This window comes from Lipophrys pholis, assembly GCF_963383615.2.
Source record: "Lipophrys pholis genome assembly, chromosome: 13".
Taxonomy (NCBI): Eukaryota; Metazoa; Chordata; class Actinopteri; order Blenniiformes; family Blenniidae; genus Lipophrys; species Lipophrys pholis.
This window is the reverse complement of record NC_137632.1, coordinates 26986542-27005920: the sequence shown is the minus strand read 5'-3', so window position 1 is coordinate 27005920 and position 19379 is coordinate 26986542. Positions and strand designations below refer to the sequence as shown.

General features: G+C 45.4%; 3 protein-coding genes across 3 annotated transcripts; all 3 read right to left on the bottom strand.

The window, feature by feature from the left end:
- Positions 1-87: 87 nt before the first annotated feature.
- Positions 88-4125, bottom strand: dbi (diazepam binding inhibitor (GABA receptor modulator, acyl-CoA binding protein)). The gene is made up of 4 exons (XM_080477799.1): positions 3971-4125; positions 1927-2044; positions 1776-1838; positions 88-317 (listed from the first exon to the last, which is right to left on the bottom strand). The coding sequence occupies exons 1-4, from the start codon at positions 3983-3985 to the stop codon at positions 244-246; spliced, it is 270 nt and encodes an 89-aa protein (XP_080333925.1). The 5' UTR covers positions 3986-4125; the 3' UTR covers positions 88-243.
- Positions 4126-6504: 2379 nt separating this feature from the next.
- Positions 6505-8009, bottom strand: cUnh2orf76 (chromosome Un C2orf76 homolog). Its single transcript, XM_080479023.1, has 5 exons — positions 7545-8009; positions 7399-7449; positions 7075-7112; positions 6913-6994; positions 6505-6821 (listed from the first exon to the last, which is right to left on the bottom strand). The coding sequence occupies exons 1-5, from the start codon at positions 7672-7674 to the stop codon at positions 6745-6747; spliced, it is 378 nt and encodes a 125-aa protein (XP_080335149.1). The 5' UTR covers positions 7675-8009; the 3' UTR covers positions 6505-6744.
- Positions 8010-10675: 2666 nt separating this feature from the next.
- On the bottom strand, positions 10676-19133 carry steap3 (STEAP family member 3, metalloreductase). The gene is made up of 6 exons (XM_080479123.1): positions 19016-19133; positions 17457-17958; positions 16738-17065; positions 13414-13613; positions 13158-13322; positions 10676-12703 (listed from the first exon to the last, which is right to left on the bottom strand). The coding sequence occupies exons 2-6, from the start codon at positions 17931-17933 to the stop codon at positions 12446-12448; spliced, it is 1428 nt and encodes a 475-aa protein (XP_080335249.1). The 5' UTR covers positions 17934-17958; positions 19016-19133; the 3' UTR covers positions 10676-12445.
- Positions 19134-19379: the final 246 nt, after the last annotated feature.

Sequence of the window (19379 nt, the reverse complement as noted above, 5' to 3'; positions counted from 1 at the left end):
TTTTGCCGTCGCTCGTCTCTGCGTTGAGAGAATAACCGAGTGGTTTCCGAAGTGAAAGGAGCTGAGCAAAGAAGGAGGACACGTGGAGAGGAGAGGGTCTTGTATTGAAATGGATGGACTGTGTGAAGGGTGCAAAGGGGTGCAAAGGGGAGCGGAGCGGCCAGGCGCGAAGACACTCTGCGGGGTTTTAAGGCTTTCACGGCGGCGGGGTGGAGGCTTTCCTCCGGCCGGTCACCGACAGAGTCAGACTCCGTACTTCTGCTTCAGCTCCTCCACCAGGGCGATGTACTCCGTCATGGCTTCGTCGCTGCTCTTCCCTGAAGGAAAACCAACACGTTCATCACAGCCATTCATCAAATACGCCCATTGGCAATAACAACCTGGTTTCATTTCAAGAAGACAGAAATGTCCGGTGGAAATACCGTTCGTCTTGTGACTTTAAAAACCTACCAGCCACAATGGCAGCTGACCTTAAAGGTTAAAGCTGATTTAGATCCTTCATTCTACCGCCGCGCCTTGTTGGCAGGACGCGAGCTGAAGCAAATAGTGACGCAATAGTAATGTAATTCTAGTCCAACTAAATCTTAATTTATTTTCTCCCATTATTAAACATAGAACCATGTATATGCATAAAGGGCAAAGTTATTACAAAATGCATTTTCTTAAAAAAAGAAGAAAGAAGTGGAACACCCACATTTTGCAATATGTGACAAGTTATTACAAAATACACTCAAGAAGTTTATTACCAAATGCAGGTGAAACTTTACTCCATTATTACCTAATGCTACGCGACGTGTGACTGATGTCACGTAGCGCCGGAGGAAGCGGCTCCGCCATAATAAAAGCTGTGCTCTCTTTTTCCCGCCACATTTTGTCGACTCGTATTTAACAACCACTTGGAAATGGACGCTGACCGGCGTTGCCAGATATGACGATATCCCCCATTTGGGGAACCAAACTCTTATCTTTTAACTTTATCTCGTGCATCTGTGTGTTTATGGCGCGTTCATTATTACCCATGTAATAGTTTTAGGGTTTTAACATGATTCGTAACACCGGCTGAGATTTGGGCTGGTTTTTTATGGAGGTGTGTGGTTTTTACGTTGTTTGGGCTGGAAACAGTGATTCACATCTGGCAACCCTGGTTGCTGACCGTCCATATTTACTTCTGTCAACGTCACGTTGACACGGTGGTCTGATAGAGGTCGAGTTTAAAATGTAAATGTGACGATCACGCCCCCAAAAATACGTTTTAATTCCTTGTTAATGTTTTTGAAAATGGTGCAGTTATTAATGTGAATGGTTTTTTTTTTTAAACAAAAGAACAGCTGGCATTTTAAATCCAGGAGGTAAATATGAGTTAGTTTGATAAAAGAAAATCAAAACTTGTTTTGAAACTTCTTGTTTTCTTTTTAAAAGTAAAGAGGGAAAAAAAACCCAATAATATCAGAAATGTTTTGTTTGAAAATCAAATTTTTTGTGAGAAATTCAAAGATTTTATTTTAAGGCCACGTCGCCCAGCCCTACTATGTAGTCCTAACCTCATGAGTGACAGCAAATCATCGGGAAAAGGTCAAATAAGCTGTTTGGCGTTCAGATTTGATGAATTATTGAAACAGAGACACTAAATTTAAGTTTTGTCACGACGGGATTTTCACCTTTCGGGACCTTTTCAATAGAAACGTTTAAGATGTGGTCGCACACACATCGAACTAGACAGGAGGCACACACACACACACACACACACACACCGACACACACACCAACACACACACCTTTGAGCTTCTCCCAGGCGTCCCATTTAGCTTTCCCCGTGAAATCCAGCATCCCCGGCCGAGCTGCGGGGAGACACAAGGAGCAGTCAGGCTGGTTCCTAGAACCTTCCGGGACCTAAGCGGAGGTAAGCGGGCGGCGGGCGCCTCTGACCCGTGTTGACGTCGCCCACGTTGGCCTGCTTGAACAGGCCGTAGATCCGCAGCATCTCCTCGTCCGCGGGCTTCGCCTTCAGCTGCTTCACCTCGGCTGCTGCTGCTTCGAACTTCGCCTGCGGAGGGAAAAACAGGCGGACTGGGAACATCGCGGGAGGAACGTTTATGGTCGTCTGAACCGGAGCTGGAGAGCCGCTACAGGCAGGCGGGAGAGAGTCTCATTTAAATCCATAAATCCATGATATCCTCTAAACTTAATTTAAGGTTTTTTTGATTGTGATGGAAAATTACTAACATATTAAAATTACTAATATATGTTAGTAATTTTCCATCACAAACACTCTCCACCACAATCAAAAAAAACTTAAATTCCATTTAAAGGATATCATGGATTTAAATGAGAATCTCTCATATATATATATATATATATATATATATATATATATATACATACATATATAAAAAAAGCCAATTTTGATGAAACCTTTTGGTGCAAAATGCTGTGAAATGTCCTGAAAACTATAGCTGTTGCATCATGGGAGTTTTTACAAACTTTTAATACAAATACTAGTGGAGCAACGACAGAGGAGCTGTGGAGCCACGACAGAGGAGCTGTGGAGCAACGACAGAGGAGCTGTGGAGCCACGTTGAGCTGTAGAGCAGCGGGTTATAGAGCTCTGGTCTTCAGTCATCATGATTAGTTGAAGTCACTTGGAAGTTTTAGTTGTGTTTAAAAAAAAAAAAAAAAAAAAAAGCCCACTTGGACATTCTTGCTTCTGAAGCAACTTCTAATTATAATCAGTTACCGATCACTGGAATCTACTGATTATTGATAAAGCAGGATAAAGCTCGGGTAAATATCTGTCGTGTGTCGCTGACCACCGGCTGAGTTACACTTCGACCTTTGGAGCGACAACGGAGACCGAGTGAAGCCTGAGATAACCCTGAAATCATTCGATGGGATGAAGGGAGGCCAGACTCTGCCAGCACAGTGAGCTCATTCACACACACACACACACACACACACACACACACACACACACACACACACACACACACACACACACACACACACACACACACACACACACACACACACACACACACACACACACACACACACACACACACACACACTAAAAGACTGCAGGTTGTTCAAAGGTTACACACGTCGAGTCTGACTGCTTCAGTAACACACCTCCAGTGAAGCATTATAACACAATAAAAAGCACTTTAGTGCAGCACTTATTACACATGTTGCATCTTTTGCAAACAAAGACCTTCTTGTGAGTAGTGTGTGTGTGTGTGTGTGTGTGTGTGTGTGTGTGTGTGTGTGTGTGTGTGTGTGTGTGTGTGTGTGTGTGTGTGTGTGTGTGTGTGTGTGTGTGTGTGTGTTAAATGTAAACATTCCTAACACACGCTGGTGACAGTGTGTGTGTGTGTGTGTGTAGTTTTATTAATGATCAGCTGACAGCGTGAGTGAACTTTCCCTTACATTTAGCCTCAGCCCCCCTGACCGTGCACAGCATGTCTATCAGCAGCTCCATTCAGAGCAATGGGTGGATGGATGAGTGGATGAATGGATGAATGGGTGGATGGATGAGTGGATGAATGGATGGATGGATGAATGGATGGATGCACGTGTGCGTGCACACATTAATGCATGCATGACTCATTGTATAAATGCATGAATGAATGGATGCATGAGTGAGTGAGTGTGACAGCCGTGTTGCTTAGACGTTCGTAAACACCCCCCCACCCCCCACCCCCTCCTCCCCGCCTCCTTCCGCGGATAAAGTCCGGTACAAACAACCGACGTGGCTCCAGTGCCCCGGCAGAAGCTCGCGCGTGCCCGCAGGAGTGAGGAAAGCTTATTTCTGTGCGACCTGTGCGGTGGAGAAGGAAACCAGCTTCCATCTTGGTTAGCTCGGACGCTTCACGCGGCGAGCGGCTGTTTCCTCCTCCGCGGCTCGTGCGAAGAAATAACGGGACGCGGCGGGGAAACGCGGTGTGCGGTCACGAGCCGCGGGCTTCATACGCACCTGGAGGTCAGACATGGTGAGGATGGCGGCTGGACGCGGCTGGATGGAGGCTCAGGGACAGAAGAGTGAAGCGAGGAGGAACAGGGAGATAAGAAAGACTCAAGTCCAGCGAGGGGAGGGTCGGCTGCCGCCTGGCGCTGGTGGCCCCGCCCCCCACGCGCTATTGGCTGATCCGACGGACTCACGCACTGTGGCCTCCACTCATTGGATGGCGTGAACATTTCAACCAATCACATGCTCCGTCTATTAAACCCCGACAACACCGCTGGATCCGTCTGTACGTCTACATTGTTCTTCGTGGTGTAGTCAAGACCACCTCACCCGAGACCGGGTCAAGACCAGGACTACATCATCCCAACACTAAGACCAGGACCACATCATCCCAACACTAAGACCAGGACCTTAGCATCCCAACACTAAGACCAGGACCACAGCATCCCAACACTAAGACCAGGACCTTAGCATCCCAACACAAAGACCAGGACCACATCATCCCAACACGAAGACCAGGACCATAGCATCCCAAGATTAAGACCAGGATTTTAAATAACCTCATGATCAAACACAGTTTGACCAATGAGCTTACAGAGCTCTGCAACTTGAAGCTAAGCAGCCACATGTGGCCCTACAGCTCCTCTGTAGTGACTCTAGTGATTTTACAGTCTCTAAAGGGACTCTACAGTTCCTCAGTAGTGACTCTACAGTCTCTCTGTAAAGATTTTACAGTCTCTATAGTGACTCTACAGCTCCTCTGTAGTGACTCTAGTGATTTTACAGTCTCTAAAGGGACTCTACAGTTCCTCAGTAGTGACTCTACAGTCTCTCTGTAAAGATTTTACAGTCTCTATAGTGACTCTACAGTTCCTCAGTAGTGACTCTACAGTCTCTCTGTAGTGATTTTACAGTCTCTATAGTGACTCTACAGCTCCTCTGTAGTGATGTTACAGTCTCTATAGTGACTCTACAGCTCCTCTCTAGTGACTTTACAGTCTCTATAGTGACTCTACAGCCCTCTGTAGTGACTCTACAGTCTCTATAGTGACTCTACAGCCCTCTGTAGTGACTCTACAGTTCCTCTGTAGTGACTCTACAGTCTCTCTGTAGTGATTTTACAGTCTCTATAGTGACTCTAGAGTTCCTCTGTAGTGATTTTACAGTCTCTATAGTGACTCTACAGCTCCTCTCTAGTGACTCTACAGTCTCTGTAGTGACTCTACAGCAGAGAGGAGCGCTGAGGAGGGAAAGAGTTTTCAGATCGATCGTTTTGACATGAGAAAATAAAATCCTGGTCACTGAGGCATTGAAGGATGTTTTTGTTCTTGACTTGTTACCAAGTCTGTTGAGCTCCACGAGGCTTGACCAGGATAAAACACAACCAGCCAGAGTAAAATCAACGCTGCCGCCGGGTCCAAAACCATTCCTGACTTGTTAAAGCGAGACTTGGTGAGATTATACGACATTCCTTCATCGGACAATATAAACGGACGGCCCGGCGCTCTGCTCACTCAACTTCACTTGATCACAGAAACGTTTCAAGCTGAACTTCCTCACTCCTCTTCGTTTAGTTTAGCTTTTCCATCAAGTTGCCTTGAGGCTGAGTTTCCTCCGTGTGCGTGCGTTTCGTGTTGGAATGTGAATTCATCACCGCGACGGCACCAATAGTTCTGCGCTCCATAATTTCCCGTTTCTGCAGTTCAGTTCAAGTCAATAAGATTAATTTTATGATGTCATAAAGATTCGTTCTAAATTACTTTATCATCTCTCCTCTGCAGCTCAGCGCTGAAACAGTGCACCGATCACTATCATTTAACAATGGACAGGTCATGTTCCAAGAGATCTGATTGGTCAGGAGGCGGAGCTTTACACTCACCGTGATGTCATCGAGAACGTATCCTGCTCTGGGGCAGGTTAGACTTTCAGAACATGTTACCATGGTGATTTATCCTGGTGAGAAGAGAACCAGCTCCATAGTACGGAACACCCAGGGTTAACCTTTCAGAACATGTTACCATGGTGATTTATCCTGGTGAGAAGAGAACCAGCTCCATAGTACGGAACACCCAGGGTTAACCTTTCAGAACATGTTACCATGGTGATTTATCCTGGTGAGAAGAGAACCAGCTCCATAGTACGGAACACCCAGGGTTAACCTTTCAGAACATGTTACCATGGTGATTTATCCTGGTGAGAAGAGAACCAGCTCCATAGTACAGAACACCCAGGGTTAGTCCTTGAAGTTACTTCAATAAGAGAAAATCCAGTGTCGTAGTATAGTTCCCCAGGGGTCATGGTGAACACCAGGGGTCATGGCGAACACCAGGGGTCATGGTGAACACCAGGGGTCATGGTGAACACCAGGGGTCATGGCGAACACCAGGGGTCATGGCGAACACCAGGGGTCACGTTGAACACCAGGGGTCACGGCGAACACCAGGGGTCACGAGTGTGAAACCCTGGTAAGATGTGAAGAATAGTTTTTGTTTTCGCGTTGGGAGCTCTGTAAATGTAGAGTGTGATTCAGTAAAACATGAAGAGATGTTTGTTTCATTGTTTAAAGTTAAAAGTGATCATCCAGCATCAAACTTTTATTTTGAAAAAAAAAAAAACCCGAAACAAAACAACAACATTTGGTACCAATTTCGAGACAGAAAATATAATCCAAACAGAAACAGTTACTACAGAAAGCAACAAAACAAAACAAAGCAAACATAAATTAAATATCTCTGGTCTGAACACGAGTCCTGTAACCTCTTCTTCTCCTGGTCCCCACGGTGTCACCAGGAGGTCCGGGGGTTGGCTCTGTACAGGTCATAGTCTTCTCTCCTGAACAAAGCCACTTCGGTTTCTGAAGCTGAAAGCAGAAACACGAGCCCGATGAAGATGAAGATCTCCGTCCTCTGGAGGAGGAAAACCTCCTGCCGGGCCGACGGCAAAAAACTCACCAACCCCAGCGGCCCCGAGGGTCTGGTCGCCTCGCAGGATGAGCTTCTCGTCGTCGTCTAGACTCATCACCAGCTCGTTAGTCTGGAAAACAGAAGATTTCAGTCCGGCCGTGTTTCGTTCCAACACGCAGACGGACCTGAGCTGTGGAGGACGAGTGGTACCTTCGCTCCGTGGGCCTGGTGGATGATTTTCATTGTGTCTGCAGACAGAAGAAGACCGTCAGTCACACCCGTCTTCATCGTGCTGTTCTTCATTCTCTGTTGTGGTCTACCCTCCACCAATTGTTGAAATAAGGAAAATGTCCTCCGCATGCTGCAACTTAAATACCCCATGTCCATGATACAGTTTCACTGCCGCGTGAGCTTTATACATCTTCCATAAAATTTCAACTCAGAGTGACATATCCCTCACGTTGTGTGTGGCTGTCCAGAGGAAACACCATTAATCACAGTTCAGTAGTAGGAAGTGCAGAATCAGACTCATACCATAGTTGTAATTCCTAAAAGGAGGAGGGAGTCCCGGTCTCGTGACAACATCTGGAAGAAAGTCACTCACGGTAAAGACAACATCTGTTTCTGAAGATAGCGTGTGCGTGTGCGCGCGCGCGTGTGTGTGTGTTCTCTCTCCTCACCGTCTCGGACCGCCTGGATGAAGTCCTGCACCCGCTGGTCCAGACACACATCCGGGTAGACCAGCGGTCTGAAGTTGCGGTGCTCGAAGGAGCGGATGAGCCGCACAGTGACCACCGCCGGGGCCGACATGGTCCTCCAACCAGCCCGGGGAGAGAGCTGAGGGTCCGGGTGCAGAGTCTCCACACAGCCCGGGGAGGCAGTTTGTGAAGCAGGTGTTTTGATTGAAGTGGTTCCCCTGTTAGCTGGTGACAGACTCCCTTCAGAGTCCCTCGTTTCCGCGAGAAACTGCAGATGTTAAAAACGCGATAGGAATCCGGAACTGTCCTGGCAAACGGTGTTTAACCACTTTTACGATAAAGTTTAGTCCCTTTTGTAAGTCTCTATCCTTGCTTGACGTACGCGACTGTCACTCAGCTGCAACAACACACGCACACGTCGCAGTCCTTTCACGTCACTGAAGGGGCGGGGCTATGAGCCAGGTCAAAACTGAAGAGGCAGCGGAAAAGCATAGGAAAGAACCAAACTCCATCTCCAATAGATCCATCACTAAATAAATAGCAAAACAATAAATGAGTAAACATTCTTCAAGGAAATTTCGATCACAATCAACAACTTAATTTCGGCAAAGTCACACAATCTTCATGCAGGCTTGCAATTTGCAAATATCTCCTCGTGAATTGTTGTACAGGGGGGGGAAGTTGTGTCTCTGCAAAACGAAGACATGCACTTTGTTTTTATTTTGCAGTCTGTGGCTATGAGCTTTGTAAACTTTTTTATGTGGAAGGAGATGCAGTTATACGTTTTATATAACTTTGTATTTAAAGGGGACATATCATGCTAAATCCACTTTTTTAGCCCTTAAATGCATGTTGTTGTATATTTAGAGTGTTTAGAAGTACAGAAAAGTTCAAAGTAGTCTCTTCAGGTGCTCCGTTGATATCTTTATATTCTGTTTTGGTCATATTTTGCGATCCGTTTCGATTTTTCTATTCTCTATTACGTTTTTTGAACTATTACGTCACAGTATTCCCGGCGGAACTGCCAAATTAGGACATCGACACTTCGAGCAATCCGCCATTTTGGTTTCTCGCTGCGATTTTGTAGTCCAACCGAAGTTACGAGAGGATAAGTGGAAATGTTCGGTTGTTGGATGTAGTAACCCACAAGCTTCGTTACACCGCCTCCCAGCATCAGAACCTTTTCGAAGTGCCTGGTTGAGTTTTATTTTTCACAGAAATGTACCCACATCTGTGGGTAAGGTCATTTTTGTGTGCGCGAATCACTTTAAGGACGACTGCTTCAGCAACCTCCGCCAGTATAAAGAAGGATTTGCCGAAAGACTTGGTCTGATTGAGCGGTCAGTTCCTTCTATCTATGGAGACGACGAACAGAGCACTTCGGTAAGCTGTATATAACGCTAAAAAGTGTGATGATAAGACGTCCCTGTCATTGTTTTGTTAGCATTAGCAGTTGCACCGTCTTCATATGTTAGCGCTGTGTGCTCGTTTTAGATTATAATGTAACTTCTGTGTTAAATAGTCGTTGTAATACAGGCAGTATTGTAGTAGTGGGCATGGATGGAGAAGTTAGTGTAAATATAGTAACACACCATTGCGTTACATCCATATGAAGACGTTGTTCTTCAGGTGCATCATCGTCATTTTCATCTCGCTCCGCCGGGTCCGACTCTGGCTCCAACATGTATGGCTGGATGGACAAATCTTCCGTTGTTGACATTTTGTAAATAATGAGTGAATATAAAGTTTCTGCGCCGCTAGATAATTGTATCTGTTCTATCAAACTACAAAGATGGCCGAACAGGTTGGAGTTGAACCGAGTATCACCTCTGCAACCTGGAGAGGAGGCGGGGTATGAAGTGTCTCATTTGCATTTGAAGAGACCGCCCCAAAACGAGTTGCTCTCAGAAGCACATCAGAAAAGGGGTTGAAAAGGGGCCTGTGGAGCTCTAATAATGAGGAATTCAGACCCAAGCATTGCAGTTCCGCTTTATATAGACCACAACTGTTTGATTTATATGTAAAAAGGAAGGATTTAAAAGCATGATATGTCTCCTTTAAAGCAATGTGAGCCTTCAGTCTTTGTTCACATGCTTCATATTTGTAAGACAATATGTGGTTATAATTTTGTGAACCAATAATAATTTGAATAATAGTTTGTACTTGCAGAACCTTTGTGTTGAATTCATTTTATGTAAGAAGAATTAAAATTAATGAAGCGAAAGGACACTTTGAGCAAGAATTACTTGAAAACAACATTTCTTTCCCCTGACTTTTCAATTGCAGTTGTTTTTTGCAAAATCACATGAAATCCCACACATTTTTGAGAAAATGGACCAAAAAAAAAAAAGAAGAAGAAGAACTTTTGGCCTGCAAGTTCAAATTCTAGTTTTATTTAATTCATGGCACAGTATTATTCATTCATTCATTCATTCAGCTCTATGACAGTCATGATGTGACACATGTTCGTTAAATAAGAAAATACTTTATTTGAATCAAAATGAATGAGGTCGATTATTTACTGGAGTACAAGTTTTAAACTCTGACTGTGGAGGAGAAACTGCAAGTAACTGGTGGTAAACTGACGTGATAAAAACCTTGTAAGTATCTCAGATGGATAATATAAAAATAAATATGTATAACTAATAATAATAGTAATAAATACAATAATAATAATAAAAAATAAAGACATAGAATTTATAGTTAATTTAATGATTCTAATTGGAAAATGTCATATTCAAAACTGCAGATTAGCAAAGGTAAACCCAGATTTTGTTAAGTTCTATTTTGAAATTAAAGCACACATTAAAACACTAAGAAACATAAACACACAAAAAAAGCAATAAAACTGTCGAGATGTTGACAGAACCTTTCCATAAAGAATAATGAGATCCTTTGGTTCCCTGGTCAATTTTATATTTTATTTATTTATACTTAAAAAGTCTCGTTAAAAGAAAAAAGATCATCATTCTCATTTGTTGTTGTTAAAAACTTTATAATTACCTGTCATCGAGCTCAAGATCATACGACTGTATTATTTGTGAGCTCGTCCCAGTTGTGCAACCATCACGAGACCAACAACCAGCAAATAAAACCCTCACACGCAAATGATATGCAAATTAGGAGGAAGCTTTAATCACAAACAGGAAAATACATAAAAATGTCTAAAATACCTTTGCATGTAGTTCTTTGTGGTGACGCCAGGTGGCGTTCAGCCCCTGATGACCAGTCGTCATTGTAAACTGAGCGCTTCCAGTGTTGAACTCTTCGCTCGTGTTAACTTCTATTAAACAGACCGTCGCCTTATAACAACTGTAAATCTTATTGTCTGAACTTCACAGTCGTGTTGGACGAAAGAAAAGATCCTGGTTTTTGACGGCGAGACGAGACGACTTCCAACGTGGACTGTTCTCAGGTTTCTTGGAGGAACTCCTGGGTATCTTCGGAAGTATAATATATTTGAGTTTGGTCCAAAATTTAGGGGGAAAAAAATAAAGTTACCAAGATTTATTTAAAAATTTTCTTGTATTATACATAAAAATGTATTTAGAGGCTCAGAAACTCATGAAGTTTGATCTATTTTCACATAATTTGCTCGTTAAAAGTCTTCGGTTCCTGACAAACGTGCTTGGTTACTCAGAATTCATAGTAATTTGATTACAAACGTGTGCATTTTGTTGGGTAAGATGATTCATTTCATGAACAATAAAAGAGTGTTGAACTGAGCAATCTGAAATGTTTTTCCTAATTAAGCGGTTCCTTTATTAATTTGAAATCTTTTTGTAATTAAAGTCTTTTTTCCCCCCAAAATCACCAAAAATATGTTAAAATTTCAAAATGTAAAATAACGTTTATATCTCAGTATTTTCAATGTACATTTTTTAATTTGAGTTTACTGTGTTTTCAAAGCCGGGGACTTTCCAGTTGCCATTTTGGTGTGTGTGTGTGTGTGTGTGTGTGTGTGTGTGTGTGTGTGTGTGTGTGTGTGTGTGTGTGTGTGTGTGTGTGTGTGTGTGTGTGTGTGTGTGTGTGTGTGTGTGTAAGCATTCGTACAATGACAATAAAAGAATTCAGATTGTGTCTCAACATACAAACAATATAATAAAAAAAAAGATGTCTAATGCCGGTGTTGTGCCAAAAAGTGTTTCCCAGCGAGCACTGGCCCGACGGTCCGCTCTGTTCCAAGCTGCTTTTATCAGGATTTACAGTCATAACATACAAATATACTAAACTGTGTGTACGCAGTAACAACTGAGGTGCATCAGATTTAACAAGGAAGGATTTGCAGGTCACATCATCGCCTTTCCCGTCATTCATGTGTCAATAATTAATGTTTACAGTGTTTGAGTTTTCTGTTTTCTCTGTTTGCGCTTGAAAACCAAACTGCAATTGAGATGATTTGCCAATGGGTTACACGTAAAATAAAGAAATTATAGATTTTATAATCATTATTATTATTATACATACGTGATACGTGATACAGTTTAGTATATTTTTACGTTATTGAATTAAATCTTGATTAAAACCCGCCGGATCGAACTGATGGCTCCAGCAACAAACAGATTTTGGCAGGGAAACACTTTTTGGCACAACACCGCCGTCTCACTTCAATCACTTCTATTGGCCGTGGAGTATTTCAGATTCCTGACGTGTGTGTGTGAGGCTCCAATGCAACACGAGGAAATGTCTTCCCCTTTGTCCTCATGTGCACCGTAAAGAGGTAATTGTGTTTTCTTCCCGATCTTCAGCTTCTGAGGTTCTGATTCTGGACGTCACGCGGTGTCCTTCCCTCATGTTCCACCTTCATTTCTCAGATTCGGCGGGAGGATGAGCTCCTCCCAGCCTGTAAAGTGGAGGTTCTACCACGGAGGGCGCTCTCGTCCCTACACGTCGTCACCGCCGGGGGGCGCGTGCGGCTTCCCGCCGCTCTCCCAGCCCCGGCGGATCTTCCCCAGCCTGGCGGAGACGCAGGGCAGCGCCAGGAGGAGCCGACCGGCCAGGACCAGGCAGGGCAGCACCAGGGCCAGGAGGTAGACCGGCGGCAGGTAGAACGGGTAGGCGTCCGGGAAGAAGGCAAAGTCCCAGCCGAAGAAGAGGGCGTGCAGGGTGGAGAGCGCCAGCGCGGCGTAGCCCAGACCTGACTGGGGGGCGCAGAGAGAGAGAGGCGGAGCCTCCGTCACACAAGGAAGGAAAACGCTGACGATTCAGACAAAAGCCCACATTGTCCCCCAGAAAACCAAGCTGAGGTCGTCGCTATGGAAACAAGCGTGTGTGTGTGTGTGTGTGTGTGTGTGTGTGTGTGTGTGTGTGTGTGTGTGTGTGTGTGTGTGTGTGTGTGTGTGTGTGTGTGTGTGTGTGTGTGTGTGTGTGTGTGTAATCTGTATGTAACAATATAAGTCTGAATAAGGTAAAGTCCTGAAAAGAAGATTATAATGAGGTTGCGACCCACGGAGGTATTAATCACAAATCCAATACTTTTACATAAAATGTTTATACTTCCACACACGACAGAGATACTAACATGGGGGTTGGTGACCCCTTGGGGCAGGTTCTGGTACTACATAAAGGTGGATCACACCGCAGTGTGTTACTGACCTGAACGAAGGTGAACTCCCTCCAGTTCAGAGCGTTTCCCACGGAGGGCAGAGAGGTGACGGCCAGCAGAGCCAGGACTCCAAATCCCAGGATGCCACTGGTCAGGTACAGGTCCGTCCTCCACACCTGCTGCTCCCCCGACAAGGCCTCCACCCCGGCTTCCTCCTGAGGAGGAGGAGGAGGAGGAGCGATGAGGACGGGCGCAGCCGTCGTGTGAGCGGCGAGGCGAGGCGTGGCGAGGCACGGCGAGGCTCACCTGGCGGGAGGCGGTGTCCAGCAGGCTGTAGCCCGAGGCCCTCCTCAGAGTCAGACACATGCTGTAGACGGCGTGCAGCAGAGCGGCCAGGAAGCTGAGCAGACCGAGCTGCTTCCTGCTGCACAGCCAGCGATCCAACCAGCGGGGGAACCTCTGGTACTTGGTTCCTCTGTGGAGCTGCAGCAGAGCAGCCAGCAGGCCTGAGACACACACCACAGAGTCAGCCACGTTCCACTGACGCTCTCCTCACACACACTACTTTCTTCTACTGACGCTCTCCTCACACACACTTCAACCTTCTTCTACTGACGCTCTCCTCACACACACTTCAACCATCTTCCACTGACGCTCTCCTCACACACACTTCAACTTCCTTCTACTGACGCTCTCCTCACACACACTTCAACTTCCTTCTACTTACGCTCTCATCACACACACTACTTTCTTCTACTGACGCTCTCCCCACACACACTTCAACCAACTTCTACTGATGCTCTCCTCACACACACTTCAATTACCTTCTACTGACGCTCTCCTCACACACACTTCAACCTTCTTCGACTGACTCTCTCCTCACACACACTTCAACCTTATTCTACTGACGCTCTCCTCACACACACTTCAACCTTCTTCTACTGACGCTCTCCTCACACACACTTTATTCTACTGACGCTCTCCTCACACACACTTCAACCACCTTCTACTGATGCTCTCCTCACACACACTTCAACCATCTTCCACTGACGCTCTCCTCACACACACTTCAACCTTCTTCTACTGACGCTCTCCTCACACACTTTATTCTACTGACGCTCTCCTCACACACACTTCAGCCTTCTTCTACTGATGCTCTCCTCACACACACTTCAACCTTCTTCCACTGACGCTCTCCTCACACACACTTCAACCTTCTTCTACTGACGCTCTCCTCACACACTTTATTCTACTGACGCTCTCCTCACACACACTTCAGCCTTCTTCTACTGATGCTCTCCTCACACACTTTATTCTACTGACGCTCTCCTCACACACACTTCAGCCTTCTTCTACTGACGCTCTCCTCACACACACTTCAACCATCTTCCACTGACGCTCTCCTCACACACACTTCAACCACCTTCTACTGACGCTCTCCTCACACACACTTCAACCATCTTCCACTGACGCTCTCCTCACACACACTTCAACCTTCTTCTACTGACGCTCTCCTCACACACTTTATTCTACTGACGCTCTCCTCACACACACTTCAGCCTTCTTCTACTGATGCTCTCCTCACACACACTTCAACCTTCTTCCACTGACGCTCTCCTCACACACACTTCAACCTTCTTCTACTGACGCTCTCCTCACACACTTTATTCTACTGATGCTCTCCTCACACACACTTCAACCATCTTCCACTGACGCTCTCCTCACACACACTTCAACCTTCTTCTACTGACGCTCTCCTCACACACTTTATTCTACTGACGCTCTCCTCACACACACTTCAGCCTTCTTCTACTGATGCTCTCCTCACACACTTCAACCTTCTTCCACTGACGCTCTCCTCACACACACTTCAACCTTCTTCTACTGACGCTCTCCTCACACACTTTATTCTACTGACGCTCTCCTCACACACACTTCAGCCTTCTTCTACTGATGCTCTCCTCACACATTTTATTCTACTGACGCTCTCCTCACACACACTTCAACCATCTTCCACTGACGCTCTCCTCACACACACTTCAACCACCTTCTACTGACGCTCTCCTCACACACACTTCAACCATCTTCCACTGACGCTCTCCTCACACACACTTCAACCTTCTTCTACTGACGCTCTCCTCACACACTTTATTCTACTGACGCTCTCCTCACACACACTTCAGCCTTCTTCTACTGATGCTCTCCTCACACACACTTCAACCTTCTTCCACTGACGCTCTCCTCACACACACTTCAACCTTCTTCTACTGACGCTCTCCTCACACACTTTATTCTACTGACGCTCTCCTCACACACACTTCAGCCTTCTTCTACTGATGCTCTCCTCACACACACTTCAACCTTCTTCCACTGACGCTCTCCTCACACACACTTCAACCTTCTTCTACTGACGCTCTCCTCACACACTTTATTCTACTGATGCTCTCCTCACACACACTTCAACCATCTTCCACTGACGCTCTCCTCACACACACTTCAACCTTCTTCTACTGACGCTCTCCTCACACACTTTATTCTACTGACGCTCTCCTCACACACACTTCAGCCTTCTTCTACTGATGCTCTCCTCACACACACTTCAACCTTCTTCTACTGACGCTCTCCTCACACACACTTTAATCTTGCACAACAAGCATTTAAATGAGAATAACTTTATATTCTTTATATTGAAGAAGCTGTAGCTTGTTTATGACATTTCACAGCGACAGTTGAACTCTTCCTTCTTTTTGCTGAGCACATCAAAGCTGCAGGTCGTCACCCAAAGTAAATGATTCAATTCAATCCTGCTCATCTCACCAAGAGGAACTTTGGAAACTCAACATTTTACTGGATCGTCGACTCACTACTTTCCCTTTAAATGGAACTTTTAGACGTTCAACTGGAAGATAAGAATCCTTATGAAACTGTTATCTGTTGTTCAATATAACAGATAATGTTTAGTGATATACGTGCGAGGATAAAGTTCTGTATTGGGTGTAAAACTCTGTAACACATAAAGAGATCATCGTAAATGATGAATATATACATATATAGTCTAATTTGAACAATTTCCTTCCATAATCATGATGATACTTTATCGTATATTACATATTATTACATTAGTTAACAGAATATATATAAATATATTTACATATTTTCTTAATATAATAGTTCTAACAAGTTTTAATGACTTCATTATTACATAAGTGGAACTTTAAAAAAAAAAAAAAAGAGAAGGAAATCTTTTATTAATTTATAATTCTTCCCATTCCTTTTCACTTTATTTTTTCACTGCTTGTTTGGTGAAATATCTTTTGGTGGGTTTGTGTGAACTGTTTGATGTTGAGCAAAGTGAAAAATGGAATGAATAATATTTCCATATATTTGAGTGAAAGCTTGTTGGAGCCACATCTAGACTTTTGTTTGTCATTATTTCCCACAGACTTTTGCACACGGTGCTGTATGTGAACAATCTGCTGACCTAATGTACAGCAGGTCTGGATTCATCCATTCATTTTCTTTCGGTGAGAGTAACCTCTGAGCTCTATCACACTATAAATTCCCTCCCTGGTGTCTGACGCTGGTTGAAATGTTGAACGGTTAGTTCACACGTTTCTCTCGGCTTCATACCCGGTAGATAAACCAGAGCCAGCGTGACGAGCGCGACGGCGGGCAGCGTCTGGTTGACGGCCACCAGAGGCAGCAGGGAGAAGCGGTTGGCTCCGTGGTCCAGGTACGGCAGCAGGACGCTCCGCAGGAAGATGTAGAGGTAGAAGAAGAGGAAGAGGAGGAAGGTGGCTAGGATGGGGCCTCCCCAGGAGGGGAAGAGGATAAGAGGGGCCTCCTCTATCTCTTTAGACGCACGCAGAGCGCCCAGGTCCACGGGGCCGAAGCCCAGCCGCCGGGCCAGCTGCAGGACGCGGGATTTAGAGTCCGGGTGGTCGCTGCAGACCAGGACCTGGAGGGCAGGAGGAGGGAAGGGGTGGGGGGGGGGGGGGTTCTCAATTTAAAAAAGGCAAAATTGTTGTAATGTGGTTAAGAAATGCATCGTATTTAAATGAGACAGAATGAATCAGTGAGAACGTGACACTGAGGTGTGTGAGTTTACTGAAGGTGACCCAGACCTCAGCGCTCACAGGAAACAACAATAAAGACGGAAGAGTTTTTGTTTCACAGCATCGCTGCAGATTTCATATTCATCCAGACCCGCGGTGTGAACGCAGCCGAAGCACCGCAACCGAATCAGTACCTGGTTCTTCTCGGTGGAAGAGTTCTAAAGTACAGTTTTTTTTATTTCTTTGTGTGTTCTTGTGCGCGGGACCCTCGGTGGCTCCGGCTCGGCGCCTCACCTGCCTGCTGCCGTCCTGGGCGCCGGCCTGCAGGGCCCAGGCCGACACCACGTTGAACGCCTTCACCACCTTGCTCAGAGGGAAGACGTCCGCCAGCCGCTCGGCGTTGGACTGTCCCCGGGTGCCCGGCCGGGCGGCGTTGCTCACGTCGATCAGCACCTTCCCGGCCAGCTGCTGCCTCAGCCCCGTCAGGGTGTGGTAGTACTCCGGGTACACCGCCACGAACACCGGCCCCTCTGCGGCGTCCGCCATCTCCTCCTGCGAGCGGACCTCCACGCCGTCGGGAAACAGACCCCCGACCACCCGATGCGGGCTCCGACTGCCCACCATCACCCGGCACCCCGACGCCACCAGGCGGAGGGCCAGCGAGCGGGAGAAGTCACCCGAACCGATGATCCCCATGAGCGGACCCCCCGAGTCCGGAGGCAGGGGTTCCAGACCATCAGAGGCAGAACTGTCCAGCAGGGGCGTGTGCATGTCGGTCCGCTGGGAGGATGGGGGCCTGTGAGGAAAAGCGTGAGCGTGTTTAAAAGCATGTTTTATTCCCACTAAAGCCACGTAAAGCTGAGGGCAGCAAAATCCACCGACTGTAAAGGGACACGAGGAATTGACTTGAGTCACCGGCACATTATAAAAAAAGATAATAGACCTTCCAGACTGCAGCTGAACATGTGATATGGATAACACTGCTGAGCATGACCATCGTGATACGATTTTATAACTCCTACATAAACAACGTCTTTAGAGTTTAGGTTTCTTTTCTATCTGTTATTATTGTTTGATGGTGAAATAATGAAGCTCGATTAAGAGCAGCAGCACTCATCTGATATGTTCACATGAATGAATGAATGAATGAATGAATAGTGACATATATATATATTACAAACACCACAGCCCAAACCTGAACGTGACACGGTCGTACAGATCTGGATGAAAGCTACAGAACTGACAGTGAACACGGTAAGATGGAAATACTGCAGCCGAGAAAGTGTCGGTTTCATCTCAGCAGCATCATGGTTGGTCAATTAAGAATTTATGAGGAATTATAAATAAAGAATAAATATCGAGTTACCCTCTGGGAGTAATAAAATATTCTATTCTATTCAACTTATTAAAAGAAGCAAGGGGTAAAAAATATAATCTAACAATCTCAGTGTGTTTGTGTGTGTGTGAGACACTTTGTATGTCGACCTCGAAGGAAGCTGAATTGAATTTAACTGCTAGAATACGATGTGAAGTTGAACTTGTCCTCTGGTGAACAAACCAAACTCTCCACACTGTTCTGACCCGGTAGGTTTCGTTTCTCTGCAGGTCACAGAGGAAACACTGAAATACTTTGGTTTCAATATCTAATCAGTATCTAACGTTAACAAAGTGTTAATGGTGTAAAGTGAGGATGAACCTGATGATGGCCACACGAAACAAACCTGCAATAATTCTGCATTTATTCATATTCACATTACTCATGATGGGCGTGATGACAAGGAGTCTGCGGGACAGGGATCTGATTTCACGAGAGAAATGAGTTAAAGTAACTAATGAGTATTAAAGTAACTCACCGGATCCTCCGTCTGCAGACAGTTTAGAGAGAGTTGAGCAGATGTGAGAAGGTCTGAGCAGACATGAGCTCCTCTTGTCTGGCTGATCAGAGGACAACACGTTACATGAACACAGGCCCCGCCCACTGAGGCGTTCAGGTGCAGCTCAAAAAACCGTTCGACAGCCTCTGTACTGATAATTTACCGAAGAAAACTTTGTAAGGGATAAACACAACGCAATTATTTGAACTGTAGGAGAAGGCTTTTGTGCACTGAAGAGCAAAACAAACAAATACACAACACAGCGAAAGACCAGAAAGGGCAAAGGAAATCACGTGTGGTCACAACTTAATATTTCCTACTGTCCATGAAGGCATCACAGATG